At 48.6% G+C, this 17431-nt stretch overlaps 1 protein-coding gene across 3 annotated transcripts in view; it reads left to right on the top strand.

Annotated features, from left to right (window-relative positions):
- The window catches only part of LOC146010133 (uncharacterized), a 47169-nt gene extending 43784 nt beyond the window's left edge, over nt 1–3385 (top strand). For all 3 annotated transcript variants that reach the window (XM_083151069.1, XM_083151068.1, XM_083151070.1), the window contains 2 exons: nt 101–206; nt 1320–3385. In XM_083151069.1, coding sequence (XP_083007195.1) covers nt 101–206; nt 1320–1921 — 708 coding nt within the window. In that variant the 3' untranslated portion in view covers nt 1922–3385. The remainder of the gene's footprint in view (nt 1–100; nt 207–1319) is intronic.
- Nucleotides 3386–17431: the final 14046 nt, after the last annotated feature.

The following is a 17431-nucleotide window of genomic DNA, read 5'->3' on the forward strand; positions in this document are numbered from 1 at the left end:
CCTAATTGAACAAATTCCCTTAGCACACAAAAGGTTAATGGTTTTTTTTTTTTTTTTATCTTACCGGAGTTTATACATGATTGTTTTGTACCTTGTATAGGACGGCAGCCCCGGACGTCTGAATAGCCTTATTAAATCTGAACTTGAGGAAGCCGAGATCAGTGTCAAAATTAAGGAAGAGGAAGTCCCTATAGACATCAACCAAGGTGAGTAATCTCTACCTACTCCTCACCTCTACGAGGCGGAGCGCTGTCAGCGACCACTAGAGGCTGCACTCGATGGACCCAAATTACTCCTTAACAGAAAGTGAAAGCAGTTTTTGCAGGGACACTGATCTGTTTTCAAACTAGCTGGATATGGAGAGAGAGGTAGCTGCGAAGACAGAGATTGGATGTAGGAGCAGATAGGGACTGGTGGCGGGGTGGTGAGTTTGGGGGATAAAAACTGTCACAGCTCAAAGTGAAGCTTTGAAAAAGCATGGACGACTACTTTGCAGTAGGGAAGCCAATCCCGGGGCATTTTTTCAATCCCGGGATTGGCTTTCCTAATTAAAAAAACACCCTGGCTGCCCCGCATTTACTTACATTTGCAGGAGCAGCAGGGTGGATGGGTGGCTGGGTGCAAGGTCATCTTCATACTGCCGGGTTGCTGGGTGTGGGGACGGGTGGTCCATGCTCCTTGCCTGCTTGCTGGCGCGCTGGCTAGTTGGGCGCGGCTTCCTACTGTCGGCGTGACCTCTGCCTGCGCAGCGTGACCTCACGCTGAGAGGTCACGCTGCACAGCACTGCTCTGCTGGGTGAAGCTGGGCAGCGTCTGAGCGGGTGCTCAGACGCTGCCCGGGATTAGACTGCGCATGCGCAGTCTAATCCCGGGATTGGATACTCCAATCTCGGGATTGAAATCCCGGCGTTTTGGGGGCCAAATCCGGGACCTCGCCGATCCCGGGATTGGCCACCCTACTTTGCAGTCTACTAGGTAACATATACACCATACTCACTTTGTGTACAATAGGTCAGATTTCAGGATTTACTTGTGCTATTAAACAGGCATTTTATTTTTTTCTGTATTAGTACTACCAGCAATAACTACTGACGAGCCTTTATCTAAACATATTATGTGTAAGGCAGGCATGTCCAAACTGTGGTCCTCCAGATGTTGTGAAACTACACATCCCAGCATGCCCTGCCATAGTTTTAGCATTCCCTAATTAGCAAAAGTGTGGCAGAGCATGATGGGACTTGTAGTTTCACAACAGCTGGAGAGCCATAGTTTGGACATGCCTCATGTAAGGTCTATTATCATGCGTACATTTCTTACAGCTGACTGTAAAAGGAAACTCGTCCCCGATCTGGGCAAAACTAAAGACTGCAAGAAAGAGCAGAACCAGGCCCTCCCAAAAGCGGATAAAGATACCGGCCGTGGCGCAATGTCTGCAGCCAGTCAGAAGTTCCCGAACATTAACCGCAGAATGGTGGCGGGAGAGAAACCCTTTTCCTGTGCTGACTGTGGGGGTTTCTTCAAGCATAAATCCAGTCTGGTCCTGCACCGGCGGATTCATTCGGGAGAGAAGCCATATTCTTGCTCTGATTGCGGGAAGCAGTTTATACAGAAGGCAAATTACATCCGCCACCAGAGACTTCACACGGGCGAGAAGCCGTATAAATGTACTGAGTGCGGAAAGCTTTATGCGCAGAAGCAAAGTCTGGTCATGCATCAGAAGTTCCACGCCGAAAACGAACCATTTTCCTGCCCGGAATGCGGGGAGAACTTTATCCGTCAGTCGCATCTGGTCACCCACAGGAAAACTCACAAGGGCATGAGGCGGTATACCTGCCCGGACTGTGGGGACTTTTTCATGCTAAGGTCGAGTTTGGTCATACATCAGAGAGTTCACAGCAACGAGCGGCCATTTTCTAGCTGAGGAACCGTTGTGGCCAACCCGTACTCTCATCGCTGAGAAACCTTTTAAAGCTATGGACTCAGTATGGTGGATAGTATATATATATAAACCTCTACCAATCCTTAACGTTATTCACAGTTTATTCTTCTAAGTAGATGGGGTTTAGTATTTTTTAGAAACACTCCTGTTAAGCGGTCAGGATTCCGTTTCGGGGCGACGCTAGGACTGGGTGTGGTCATGGCAGCTGCTTTGGCCTAATCTTCCATTACATGTGGTAAAGGTGGAGAGAGCATCTGTCATTGGAAATCTGTTCTCAGGCGCATAAATGTTTTAATTTAAATATCTTCTTTGTTTATGTAGCCTGACTGGAGAGAGGCTACAGCTACGTTTAGGCGGGAAACTAATACACTGAGGGAAGCTTTTTATTGCTGAGCTGCACCGTACAGGACATGAGGTGACTTGCGCGTGTACTGGGTATCCTATTTACAGCCAATCGCGTTGCCGGGTATATCCAATTAAGCTCCAGGCAGCTTGCTCCTCCCCCTGATACTGAAGCATAAATTACCATAAGCAGCCCTTGGAACCACAGTAACACATGAGTTTGGGAACTTAGAATAATGAACATGTTTTGCCTAAGAAATATTTATCCCATCCAATGATATGATCAGTCATATTTTGCATTTTTTTGGTTACTTTATTTTGTTTTTCCTTCAATGAGCTGCATGGGGAATGCTTAGTGTTCATTCTAGCACCCGCCATCTTTGTAAGCCCTTGCAGTTCCTCTTCCCTGCCTGTGGTGTCGCTGTCTGCTGTGGTGCTTCTAGCACAGTGTTGTCTGGATATCTGCACTGATATGCAAACCAGACCTTTGCTAGAAACACCACAGCAGACAGCGACACCCCAGGCAGGGAAGAGGAACTGCATGGGTTTTCAAAGATGGCGGGTGCTAGAATGTACAGTAAATGCTGTTGACTGTCAGTATCTATTTTGGAAGGGTGTTTCTGTAATCTTTCCCCATCACATGATATTCATGTGCCAACGTGGTGCATAAAATATATTCTTATTCTTTTGTGTCTCAGAAGATAGAGATCATTAATCTGGGGTCTTGTAAAATTACTATAATCTGACAAGATATAGTTGTTTTAATTCCACCCCACACTTATCTGAGTTCTCCTTCAAGATGTAAAGCTGCTACGCTGTTACCCCTTTTTAATAATAGGGGCAGATTTAAGTGATATTCCGTTTTTTTACTTTGTTACATGATAGATGGTGCGCCAACCAATCTGCTCCTTACTGGGATGTTTTTAAAAAAAATGACAGAAGCTGATTGGTTGAAGCACCACCTATCATACGTAAGGAGTGATGACCAGATTCCGGGATTCCCTTTAAATAAGATCATGTTGTTGAGAACAATCCCTTTTAATAACAGTGATCAGGTGATTTCTCTCATTAAACTGAAAAGATGTGTTCACACAATTCTCTGGATTCTTCTGGTGTGTGTCTGGTGTGTGGGTATTAAATCACTACAGGCCATTAAGCTTATACCATTGAACTGTATAGCGGGCCTCCATAACTGAAAGTATTACATACTCGGTAAAATCAACAAGTATATAAAGCACCATCTCTTATAGTCTATGCAGAATAATAGACCCAAAGCTTTAGGGCGGGATGTATTAAAATACATCGCCGCCACTTTCCGCAGCGATGCTAGCGCATATGTATTAACCTATGCGCCTAGCATCGCAAAGCGGTGATGGAGGGCCCCCCCTGCGATACCTGTGATGTGGGGTGCGGGGGTCTCCATTACATCCCCGGCTCAGCAGCTGTCCCCGGCGCCGCCTCCTCCCCCTGCAGATGGAAGGACATCCGGCTGTGACACACTGCTAGGGGGAGGAGGAATTTGCTGGAGGGCGGTTGGCGTATGACACAGGCGGGGATAGAAGCTCATAGGCTTCTATAGTGTATCGCCACCCAAAGGTGGCAATACCCTGCCCTGTGAAGACGCTGCGGACGGGTATTAGTACATTTGAAAATGCGGTAAAACCCCCGAAAACGGGGGGGTTTTACCGCATTTTTCCCTTAGTACATCCCACCCCAAGTCAAGATGGTCACTAGTACAGAATATTAAAGGGATCCTGGTTTTCATTTAAATTAGTATTACTTTGGGTACCGGCTCGTTGGAGATGGGTATGGGTCATATGGTCACAGTATGAAGGTCGACGCAAGCATTATGTCAACCAACGGAAGGTCGACAGTGAAAAGGTTGACATGAGTTTTTCACCCTTTTTTTGTTTGTGCTGAATGCCGACGTATGTCGACATGGACACCGTATGAGTGCACCGCATCCCCTCTTATGGCCACTGCGCTCGGCACACTATTCTACTCTCCCTCCATGCCCTAGTGGGTGGTAGGGTCTGAAATATCGGCTGTTTTTGAAGTAAAAAAAAAACGTAAAAAACTCATGCCGACCTTTTTACTGTTGACCTAAGAGCTGTCGACATTAGTGGTCTACTTAAGGTATTCTTTTTCTTGTGGTCCCTACGCACTGGTCCCCGTTGTTCGGGGGTAGCTGCTTCACTTGCCGGGTGACTGGCCCGGTTAGAGGTTGAACAGGTATGTTTGGGGTTAAGTGCATCGCTCCTCCCCTTTTTGGATAGGGTTGTGTTGGCAGGGTTTATAGGTAATGACTGCGTGGATAGGTGATATGCGTAACAGTGTTTTATTCAAAAAACAAATAGAAAATACATAAAGGTGCAACAGTTGATAATATACAGCTGTTACAGATAATAACAGTGCTGAAATAGGGCAGGTGTTATTATTTTATACTAGAAATAAAAATAAATCTCCCTAGAAGAAGGCCGCCACAAGGCTGAAACGCGTTGGAGGAAATACAGCTGACCACCCCTAACCCCACTACCCTCCACAACCGAACGGAAGCAGGAACAAGGAAGATACTGATGCCGGCAGAACCCAAGCAGCCCCGAGAGCGGCGAACACCAAAGAAGGATCCTAACAGCCAGCACGAACAGACGGGAGCAAGTGATCCACGCTGGGACCGGGAGTAGGTGAGTAGGCAGGTCTGTAGACAGGACACCCGGGGCGGGAAGGAGCGATCAAAAGCTCCACCTGCCCACGTCAGACACTCCACGCCCCCACACCTGCAGTGTCGGACAGCGCAGGAATATGGGTCTCAACCGGACACCTGCACTGTCGGCTGAACGGGCTAAGGACACATGGAGCGCCCGGACCAAGCCGCACCGAACACCCCCCTTCCCAGCGGCGTGCACTGTCTCTCCCTACCGGAACGGAGAGCAGCCCCGCCACCATCCACTGGCTGCACCAACCACCGGCATCCTTGGGCTAACAGAGCGGCATCTGGAGCAGCCCCGTCACCATCCACTGGCCGCACCAACCACCTGCATCCTTGGGCTAACAGAGCGGCATCTGGAACACGGCACAGCGGGACGCCGCAGCCGTGCAACATCAAGCCACCAGAACTTTATCATCCTTGGACCCATTTCCTACCAGGCATTATCCCGAGCCCCAAACCACCCCCTCCCCACCTTTTTTTTATTTTTATTTCTAGTATAAAATAATACCACCTGCCCTATTTCAGCACTGTATCAACTGTTGCACCTTTATGTATTTTCTATTTGTTTTTTGAATAAAACACTGTTACGCATATCACCTGTCCACGCAGTCATTACCTATAAACCCCGCCAACACAACCCTATCCAAAAAGGGGAGGAGCGCTGCACTTAACCCCAAACATACGTGGTCTACTTATTGTATGTCGACCTTCATACTATTGACCTAGCGACCATATCCCCTTGGAAAGTGATAGCTGTGTTCTCACAGCAACAAATGGCTGGCACTGCACTGTACGGGCATGGATCATAGGATAGACCAGCATTGTTTCTGTGCAGGGTAAATACCGGCTGCATTATTCTTACACTGCAATATAGACTTGAATGCACCTCACCCTAATATAACTCTCTCTGCACATGTTACATCTGCCCCACCTGCAGTGCAGCATGGTTTTGCCCATTTTGAGAACAGATTTTTCCTGTGATCAGGTCTGAATTAGGCCCAGTATGTGGATATGGATGGTCGCCCTCGATCAAATATTTTGTGGCAAATTTGGGGCATGCGGTGACATTCATAGGGGAACGCCCAACGTTTTAATGCAGACGCCCATAGAACCCTGGCCGTTCCCCCTGCACCAGCTCCCTGTCTGTCTGCCTCCTTCCCTCCCCTGACAGAGTGGGAATGCCTCGGGGAGTGTGATCCTCGCTGAAGGCGTATGCACAGGGGGTTTGCACATGCGCAGACTTCTACCACCGGAAACTGGGCCGAATTTGGCCACATCGGAATGAGTGCATTTTGTGCTATGGCACTGATTGCATTTTGTGCTATGGCTATGTGGACTGGCGTCCCTATCGCCTTGAGAACCAGGGCTCCTGTAATAGGACATGGAATGTTGGGTTCCAGGCAGGTGGAACTCTCTGTAACATTTGTCAACCAGAGTGTGCATGCGGGTCTTCTACAGAATGAAAGCGTAATGTTCCTCCCTGATGAAGCAGGATCATAGGTGAAACGCGTTTGGTCACTTCAGATTCCTCATGGATTATCAGGTAGGCTGTTTTTAACTGTAATATAATATGCATTTGTACATGGTGTTTTTGGGTAAATGTTTTGCATTATCTACACTAATAAGGTTCAAATCCTTGGTGTATTTCAAAGTTTCTATCATATGCTTTGTAACCAGATGCCCTTGCTGCTAGTGCCAAGTTATCAGTTTGGGTCTACTGGGTCCTGGCCAATAAGGGATTCCCTATTACTATCAGTCACCACCTGGTACTGACTCCACCAGTGTGCAGTGGGTGGGTATGTATGTTGCTTCCACCACCAGGTCCTAAAACAGTTTTTTAATACTGTGTATGTTTCGGCACGCTGCTCACACGCCTCCAGACTGGTGTTGGTTGACCCCCCCCCCAACAGTCAGGGATCTGGAGCAGGCCAGACACGGTAGCTTGCAGAGGGTGGAGCTTGGAGAGCGGGACCACGTTGGTCGTATTCCTGAAAGTCGCAGGATATTTATTGTGTACAAAAGGAAAAAGACTCCTCCATCCTTCAAGGGAAAAGCAGAAAAGATGTTATTTACAGCAGTTCCACACTTTGAGATGTTACAGAAGATGGAACATTAATTTTGTCTCCTCTCTGGGAGAAGGCCGGAGAGGAGACTGTCAGCTGCAGTCCGGGGGGACTGATATCAACGTTGTCAAGCCCCGCCCCAGTACAGAAAATGATTCAATGGTCTACAAGGAGGGGGGCGGTGCTAAAATGAAGCACAATACCACAGGGGGTAGTTCCATCCTGTGGTCTCCCAATCAGAATATAAACAAATATTACATTTCAAAGGGATACTCCTGCCTCTTTCCTCAAGTCTACATTTATATGAATTTCAATTGAATATATCTAGATTGAATATTCAGCTTGATCACAGACATACCTTCAACAGGAAATTCTGACAAGTAACACGACATGTCGACATGGGCTAGGTCGACAGTCAATGGGTCGACATGGGGTTTTTCACAGTTGTTTGTGCCGACAGGTGGTATTTCATGCCCTACCATCCACTAGGGCGCGGTGGGAGAATAAAAAAGTGTGCCGAGCGTAGAGAGGCACCGTGCCTGAAGCATGGCGAGCCATGCGAGGGGACACGTGCACTTGAAACTGTGTCCATGTAGACTGTGTTGACATTCGGGTAAAAAAAACAGTGAAAACCCCCATGTCGACCTTTTGACTGTCAACATAGCCCATGTCGACATATTGCTTGTGTCGACCTAATGTCCTGTCGACCTAGATCCATGTCGACATTGCTGCATGTTGACTTAGTGGTGTAGACCCAATGCTTGTCGACCTAGTTGTTGTAGACCCAACGATCCCAACCCACTCATGGTTGCATGTTATTTATGACCTAATAGCGCTGTACAGGGTATTGTAGAAGAGACATTTTTGGGTACTTGTGTATTATCACGGCGCCCCCGATATTTAGTCGCGTGACTTTGCATCGCATCGCATGCCATACACCCAATGCACTGCGATGCGATTTGATTTAAGCCCCTATGCGATGTTAAATTGTATAACGCTTCGGGCTCGCTGCGCTCGCCACACTTTATAAAATCAACTCCACGCCGACGTGGATATTGGGGGTATGAAAAGGATGGAGGACGCGTACCGCTGCGCTCGCCACGCTTCGGGTTCACGTTCATAGTGGGGGTGCATTTAACATTGTAAGCACCCGTTAGGGAGCTTATACAAGTTATAATCGCATCCCATCGCATTGTATGCCATATACAATGCCATACAATTTTAAAATTGTATGACATTGGGGAACATCGCGCGATATCGCCTATGCCTAATGGTGTGCGATGCGATGGGCGCCGTGATACTACACAAGTACCCATTTTTGTTCTCAATGTCACCCCCTTGAAAAGGAACGGAACTGTTAAAACATATGCTGTTGAATTGTGCCTGCTTAACTGTGATTTAATGACTTTAGCTCAACAAATATTGTGATAGTACATGCGTTAAAGCACAGGTTCTCAAACCAAACTCGGTCCTCAGGACCCCACACAGTGCATGTTTTGCAGGTCTCCTCACAGAATCAAGTGAAATAATTAGGTCCACCTGTGGATCTTTTAAAATGTGTCAGTCAGTAATGAGTGCACCTGCCGGGTGACCTGGAAAACGTGAAATATGTGGGGCCCCGAGGACCGAATTTGAGAACCCCTGCATTAAAGTGTACCGTGTAATATATAATACTCTGGGAACACTTTGGAGGATTATACTTACATTTGGATTTGCTGTACAATTCTGTTTGCGCAAAATTGTAATTGACTTGAACTGAGTATTTCATAAGGAACACTGCGTCTCAACCATACTTTAAACATCAATCTTTAAACATGACAAATCAGTGAGTTGTTACTCATCTACGTGATTACTGTAGTATAAAACCGATCACAATTTGGACTAAGTTTGGGTCTATGATCCACAAGCAATTTTAGCACCGAGTGGACAATTTATGTAGATTTAATTTCATTTTAAGGTCAGAACCAATGCAGTTGCCTGACTGGATTGTTTCCAATCTGTTGTCTGTTATGTCATGTCTGTGTGTTTAACTTGTCTTTATGTATATGGATAGAGTCTAATTATTTTATTGATAACTTAATAAAAGTGATGTTTTATTCTAATTTACACCATCAGGGTACACACACACACATGTTAAGACACATACCCTAGGACTGGGGTAGCCAACCCTAGTCCTCGAGAGCTACCAACAGTGCATGTTTTCCAGGTCTCCTCACAGAATCACAAGTGAGCTAATTAGCTCCATCTGTGTATCTTTTAAAATGTGTCAGTGTTTAATGAGTGCAGCTGGGCAGCAGCTAGGTTGTCTGGAAAATGTGAACTGTTGGTAGCTCTCGAGGGCTAGGGTTGGCTACCACTGCCCTAGGATCAACTGAAGAATACCCCCCCACAAAAGTCTTCTGTTCTACTTGCAGGGCCGGCAACAGAAATCTTGGGGCCCGGGACACTGATATCTCTGGGGGGCCCCAACGGCACACCAAGATTTTTATTACATTGAATGTGTTTTTTTAATTAGAAATAAATGATAATTGATATTCACTATGCAGTATAATATGGCAGGGCAGATGGGATGGTGCAGCATTGTGCATCAGGTGATCAGACTGAGGGGGAATACTGGATTGGGGTCCATGTAAGTTTCCTTCCAGGAAGCCAGGTGGGCAGGCTGCACCTTTATAAACTATTGCTAGGGCAGCAGCCATGCTTAGAGCCCCTCAGAGCCTCGGGGCCCCTCACAAGGTTGGGGCCCGGTACAAGTGTCCCCTTTGACCCCCCCTGTCGCCTGCCCTGTCTACTTGTATAAATAACCTTTTTTTCTGCTTCTGGGAGCACCCCCAACCACTATAAATACATGGGCGATGAGATTTGTCATACCTTTTACCTCAGTCATTTTCAACCGGTGTGCCGCGGCACACTAGTGTGCCGCGGCCAGTTGTCAGGTGTGCCGCCTGGCCGCAGGTCACGGCGGCTCACAAAATCAAGATCATGGGTGGCAGCGCTGTCACTGTGTATAGTGACATCCAGCGGTCGGCACTGTCCTGTGGAGCCGACGCTGGGACGTGCTCAGTGGGGGATCCAGGGGGGGGGGGCACGTGCCCCCCCTGTCATTGCTGACACTTTTACTTTTTTTTTTCCCATCAATAAATTTTTATTAACACAGAGTTTTATATGGGGTACAGAAGAAAGAAGGGGGGGTACTTGGGGGGGGGGGGGGGGAGGGGACGGCATTCTGGATTGGAGACAGTACAATATTATAAGTAAAGTAAACAAAACAAAATAGAACATAACAAAACATAACAAAACATAGACACACCGCTGCGCAGAGCGGACTATATACGAGGTAAGTAATACACTAGCCGCGTCCAATAGGACAGTGCAGCAGACTGAGATAAACATTCACACACAGTCCCGGCCCCATTGGCTTAGTCATGCTGTTATCTAATACCTAAGGTGGGGGGGATTCTGGGTCCGGGGTTTCATTCAAACTGAACGTAGTTGGCTGCCCAGGGGGGTCAGGGGGGAAGAACCTGGTCCCCGCTCCCTTTGTTATGTAGATATGCCAAGGGGCCCATCTAGGGTGGGGTGGGGGGGAATTAATCGAGTGGGGTTGGTGACCGGTCTCCATGAGGTAGTGGTGGTTAGTTTTTAAGATAACCTGGAGGAAGGAGGGCGGGGAGGGTTTCTTCCACTGTTGGGCAAGATTTGCACGTGCCGCGATAAGAATGTGTCCGAGGACGTATGTTTTCCCTGCCGGGAGTTCCCTGGGATATACGTGGAGTAAGGCTAGAAGCGGGTCAGGCATGAGGGTTATCTGAATTACTGTGGATATCAAACCAAATACTTCTCTCCAGTACTCCCTGAGTTTGGGGCAGGACCAAAAAATGTGGAATATGTTACCCACATTCCCACATTGGCGCCAGCACATGTTAGAGCAAGTTGGCCAAAAGGTATGTAGTCGGTCGGGGGTCAGGTAAAGACGGTTAATCAGTTTTATATGCATCTCCGAGTGGTTGAGGCAGCGGGACATTGTGTATGAGGATAGGAAAATCTTACTCCACTGGGGGGCGGAGAGCTGGATGCCTAGATCTATCTCCCATTTCTTATGAGCTGCTGTCTTAGTAAACTCAGGGGGGGTTATCAGGGTCCTATACCAGAAGGAAATATCACCTGTGGAGCTCGTCATGGAGGGGCGGGAGAGGACTGTCTGGTGAAGAGCTTCTGGGGGGGGGAGTTTAGCACAATGTGAGTTCCACCAGTGGGCCAACTGCAAGTAATGATAGTACTCATGAGGGGGGAGGGAGTATGTTTCTTGTAAGGAAGCGAAGGGGAGGATTGAGTTGGCGTCTAACACGTCTCCTAGGGTTTTGATCCCGTTGTGTTTCCAGAGGTTCAGGTTGAGATTGGGTATGAGTTTTGCCGCTGTAGTGATAGGGAGAGTAGTGATAAGGGCAGGAGGGGCACGGAGAGTGGAAAGTAGTTGGTCCCACACATGTAGGGTAGCAACTGTCGCCGGGAGTAGAGCTGGGAGGGGGGGTCTAATATGTTTTGGGATCTTTAGTAAGTCTGAGAGAGGGATGTGTGGACAGTGAGCTTGTTCGATGTCCACCCAGGCTCTGGGAGAGGGACTCTCAAAATAGTGCTTAGATGGGGCCAAAAGACAAGCTGTCTGGTAGAGGGACAGATCGGGGAGGTCAAGTCCTCCAAATGCTCTCGGAAGGGACATTTTGGAGCGGGCCATAGCTGGGGGTTTTGTTGACCATACGTATTTTGTTAGGATAGAGGTGGCCAATTGCAGGGATTTTTTCGGGAATATATAAGGGATGGTGCGGAACAGATACATAAGCTTGGGCAGGAGTGACATCTTAAACGCCGCCATCCTGCCCATCCATGAGATTTCGAATGCTAACCACGATCTGGAGAGAGACGCAAGGGAAGTGAGGAGGGGAGACAGATTAGCCTCAAATACAGTTTTCATATTTGGGGGAATATGTATGCCTAAGTATTTTATAGAATCGGGCTGCCAGTTGTAGTTATATATGGATTTCAGTGAGGGAAGGGAATCTGCAAGGTTAATCGGGAGGGCGTCAGTCTTGGATGTGTTAAGTTTGTAATAAGAGGCAGCGCTATAGGAGGATAGTGTCGCGTGGATGTGCGGGAGCGTATTGGGAGGGTCTGTCACAAAGAGTAGCACATCATCTGCGAATAGGCTCAACTTGTGGTTGGCGGAGCCCACTCGGAGACCTGGGATATTGGGATTATCACGGATGGACATAGCCAATGGTTCAATGGAGAGGACAAATATCAGGGGCGAAAGGGGGCAACCCTGCCTTGTGCCATTGGAGATTGTGAAAGGAGTGGAGAGGAAGCCATTACTGAACACTCGGGCAGATGGAGAGCTATATAGAGACATAATTGACCTCAAAATCCGGTCCTTAAAGCCAAAACGTGAGAGGACCTCTTGCATATATTGCCAATTAAGGCGATCGAATGCTTTTTCGGCATCGAGTGAGAGGAGAAGCAAGTCCTGTCCTGTGGATAATGAGTCAATTAGGTTGAACACCCTTCTAGTGTTGTCCGGGGCCTGTCGCCCAGGGACGAACCCCGTCTGGTCTGGATGGACCAGCGAGGGTAGGAAATAATTTATTCGGGACGCCATTAATTTAGCAAAGATTTTGATATCAGTGTTCAGCAGGGCTATCGGGCGGTAATTTTGGCACAACGCAGGGTTTTTTCCGGGTTTCGGGATGGTCACTATTCGGGCCTCCAGTAGCTCTGGGGGGGCCTTCCCCGCAGAAGATAGCTCATTGAAAAGATCTCTTAGGTATGGGGACAATAGGTCACTGAAGGACTTATAAAAATCTGTGATGAAGCCATCAGGCCCAGGGGCCTTGTTGCGGGGGAGTGATTTAATGGCTGACTGGATTTCCGCCTGCGACCAAGGGGCGTTTAGGGAATCTAATTGTTCAGGGGAAAGGGAAGGGAAGTGTAAGTTGTCTAAAAATTCACCGATGGTAGCATTAGTAGGTTGTGGCGTGGAGGGGTCTAAGGAGAGATTTTAAAGTTTAGAATAGTAGTCAGCAAACTGATTGGCGATGGCTTTAGGGTTATGTATTTTTTCTTTACTAGGAGAAATGATAAATTTAATTCTGTTTCTAGCCTGCTGGGCACGTAGTTTTCGGGCTAACATCCTGCCCGATCTGTTACTGGCTATATAGAATCTATGCCTTATCCTGTTTAAAGCTGATTGTGTGCGGGTAAGGAGTAGTTTCTGGAGTTGGCTACGCACCGAAGCTAACTCTGTCTTTAGGGGGACAGATGGGGATTTTTTATTCCTGTTTTCAAGATCTGTTAGTTTGGCCTCTAGGGTCTTTTGAGTTGCTACGGCTCTGCGTTTCAGTGTGGCTCCGGCTTGTATGGCTGCCCCTCTGGTGACCGCCTTAAAGGCACACCAGTGATTAATCACCGAGGTATCAGTTGTCTGGTTATTAGCCATATATGCTTCCATTGTTTTTAATATGGTATCTTTGGCTAAGGGGTCTTTGAGTAAGTGAGGGAACAGGCGCCAAGGCCTGGGAGGGATTTGTGAGGGGAGGAAGTTCCATTGCCACACTACAGGTGCATGATCGGACCAGGTGATAGGGAGTATGTCGGCTCCTGAGGAGTGTTGAAGGGACCACTTATCACAGAGGATGTAATCGATTCTGGAGTAGGTGTTATGGACTTGGGAATGAAAGGTGTATTCTCTGCCAGTTGGGTAGGTTGTTCTCCAAATGTCATACAGGTCGAATTCTAGTAATAGGTTACGTAGGGCTGTCGATTGGGTATCTAGATGCGTACGGTGTGTAGAGGGGGGGCGGGATTTGTCCAGTCGGGGGTCAAGCGCCAAATTAAAATCACCTAACAATATCAAGGAGCCTTTTGAGGTTTTTCGTACAAGGGTGAAGAGTTTGCGGAGGAAGGCCACCTGGTTCGTGTTGGGGGCGTAGATGGATACTATAGTCGTCAGTCTGTCCTCTAGGAGTCCAGTGAGTATCAGGTATCTGCCATTCTTGTCAGCAGTTTGGGACTGGCAGGTAAAGGGAGTGTGGCGGTTAAAAAGTATGGCAACACCGTTACGTTTGAAGGGGCCATTGGCATAATAAGTTGTCGGGTAATTTGGGTCTCTGAATTTAGGTGGGTTAGAGGAGGCAAAGTGCGTCTCTTGGAGGGCAACTATATCCGCCTTTTGTTTGTGGAGATATGACAGGGCCATCCTGCGCTTATGTGGGGAGTTCAGCCCCTTAACATTCAAAGATATTAGCTTAGGCATGGCCTGTCCTTAGCGGATGCTGTGGATATTTCGGGTGTGTCTGTGGGAGAGGTGGTAGATGGCATAAGTTGGTGGTAAGGAATGCAGTCCAGGGGGGGGGGGGGGGAGGGGGGAGAAAAGACAGGTAACAGAAAGAGAACAGAGTAAAGGGAAAGGTAAAACAAAAGGGTCCAGCAACTAGGACCCGCATGACTACTGCAGGGGAAAGAGAAAGGATTTTCATGCAGTAGTATCAAAGAGTTTTTGGGGTGGCGGCCCGGCCTCACTGGGGAGCAGGGGAGATGAAGACCGCCGCTCCAGAAACGACTTTCCATTGATTTTTATTTTCTTAGAGACTAATCAACATATTACAAATTAACAAACATTCCACCTGTGTAACTAGGGAGGAAGTGAGGAAACTAATACTATGTATAACTCACTGGAACGGGCGCGAATGACCCCCAACTTTTGTTTGGGGTACAATACGCATAGGCAAAAACAAGAAAAAAAAAGACTATTAACAGACTAACATCAAATTGCAATAAACATCAGTAAACCAAGTCCCAGTGCCTAACATCCTACAACCATTGGTAAGTAATAAAAAGAAAAACTGATACTTATCGCATAGACCTCCACCCGCTGTGGGGAGGTAAGGAGGTAGGGTGGCACGGGAGTCCAGATATAAAGAGGAGATGTCCGTGTCTGCATAGAGGGCATCAAGTGTCAGCCCAATCTTGGCTGAGGGGCTGGGGGCGCTTCTGCCCTTGGGTTCCTGTAGTTGAGATGTCCCATTCTAGCAGGAGTTTCATTCCAGCTTCTAAGGTGGGCACATTGTAGGTGGTGTCTTCGTGTGTAATGATCAGCTTCACGGGGAACCCCCAACGGTATCGGATCTCGTGGGCGCGTAGTGCCATAGTGATAGGGGCGAAGGCTCTCCTGTTAGCCAGGGTCGCAGGGGAGAAATCTTGAAACAGTTGGAGGCCTCCTAAAGCATCGGATTTCTTTGCTTCACGTGCTGCTTTCAAGAGTTGTTCTTTAACTGTGAAGAAGTGGACACGAAGGAGGGTGTCTTTGGGTAGGTCGGCTGGGATCGTTTTGGGTCTCGGCAGGCGGTGGATGCGGTCGATGAGAAGATCTTTGGGGTTAGCGGAGGGAAGAAGTCTAGAGAACAGTGCAGTGGCATAGCCTTCGAGTTCGGCATTGGTCACTGACTCTGGGATGCCCCTGATCTTGATGTTGTTCCGTCTGGACCTGTCCTCCAGGTCCGCGAGTTTGGCTTTGAATTGAGTGATTTCAATTTGCTGACGGTCATAAGAAGATATAGGGCCATTGTGGGATGTGACCAACTCCTCCATTTTCTTCTCTAGGTGGTCCGTTCTGTCTCCGATCGCCACCAGCTCAGTTTTAACCTCCCGGATGGCCATCTTTAGGTCTTTGGCTATCTCTGCTTGAAATGCAGAGAAGACCTGGCAGAGAGACTTTACTGTGACCGGTTCGTCGGAGTCAGCATCTATACCTGCCAGTCCAGTAGGGGGGCCATGGTCCGCATGGGCCCCCAGGGGTGTGAGTGCATGTTGCAAGGGGCTTGTTTGCGAATGTAGGGCTTGGGGAGTTTTCCTGGCAGACATGCTTATTTTAGTTAGGGCGACCTCCTTGGGTCTCTTTGGAGGCATATTTGAGCTAGGCACTGATTGCGCAGTAGTTGAGCAGATAGTATTAAGTACCGTGGGGGTTCCTGCAACAGGTTATTACTTCATATATAGTGTAAGTTGTAGTCGTCACGGGGCGGCAGCCGTGAGATATCGGTATTCACATTAGAGCCTGAATGGGGGTGCTGCAGATAGGGGCTGTCTGGAGTGCGCTATGTCACAGCGCACTAGGGTGAGCTTGGTGGCACCCGGGGTGTTTTGAGAGATGAAATTATCCCTATGTCTGGGATATGGGCTGATGAGCATTCAGGGATTCAGCAGAGTGCTGTATTGGTGCTTAGTGCCCCCGGGGAGATTGAAGCAGGATGGGCTGTGTACAGGTCCCAGCAGTGCGCCCTCAGTTGGTGGATAAAGAGGGGTCTGCAGGTGATATAGGGAGTATTTCAGCCCTATGGTTGATGGGTGAGGGTAGTCCCAAGGGGGGTTTTGGAGTCTCGTGGTGTAGCTGCGAGAGGCTGCAAGCCCAGGTGGGGGTGAGGGGAAAAATGGCGGAGCCACGTGGGGTTGCGGTGATGGCCGGGTCCAGCCGCGGCCAGGTAGAGGGTGGAAGGCGGCGTGAAATGCTCCCCGTACGGGGTTAATCCCAGGTAGTGGCGGTCTCCACTTACCAAAGGTGTGGGGGCTCTGCGACACCCGGTGTTGGGGGTTGGACGCCTGCCTCCTTTGATCCGGCACACTGCGGGGGAGATGTGCGCTCCGATCCGTCGGTCAGCTGGGCAGCAGGTGAGAGGGCTTGGTGAGGGAGCTTGCTAAGCGGCTTGCCGGAGGGCACGGAGGGGTCTCCTGTCGGTCGTGCTGAAGCGACGTCTGCCGCGTCACCGCTCCGTCCTCCTCCCCGAGCTCGAGGTCCCGGCTTCTATCCCCGGACCAGGCCGCAACCTGCAGCAGCACTTAAAAGTGCTGCCCGGCTCCGCGACCTCGGACCAGGTCAGGCAGGGGGTGTAGAGAGGGCTAGTAGGGGGGTTGGGGAGGCAATCTGGAGCGGGTAGGGATAGTTTAAAAGGGGAAAATCGCTGGGTTATCCAGGAGGGTTGGGATCATTTGGTCTATTGCATTATGGTAGAAAGTCATTAGGTCGAATCCATTAGGTCGACATGCTAAAAGGTCGACATGACTCTAGGTCGACATGGGAAAAAGTCGACATGATTCTAGTTCGAAAGGTCATTAGTTCGACAGGTCATTAGTTCGACAAGGTCATTAGTTCGACATTGTCTATGTCGACATTCACAAGGTCGACATGGGGTTTTTCACTGTTTTTTTACCTGAATGTCAACACAGTCGACATGGACACAGTTTAAAGTGCACTGCATCCCCTCGCATCGCTCGCTGCGCTCGCTATGCGTCGGGCACGGTGCCTCGCTACGCTCGGCACACTATTTTATT

The sequence above is a fragment of the Crinia signifera genome, chromosome 6, assembly GCF_055691185.1.
Source record: "Crinia signifera chromosome 6, ASM5569118v1, whole genome shotgun sequence".
Classification (NCBI taxonomy): Eukaryota; Metazoa; Chordata; class Amphibia; order Anura; family Myobatrachidae; genus Crinia; species Crinia signifera.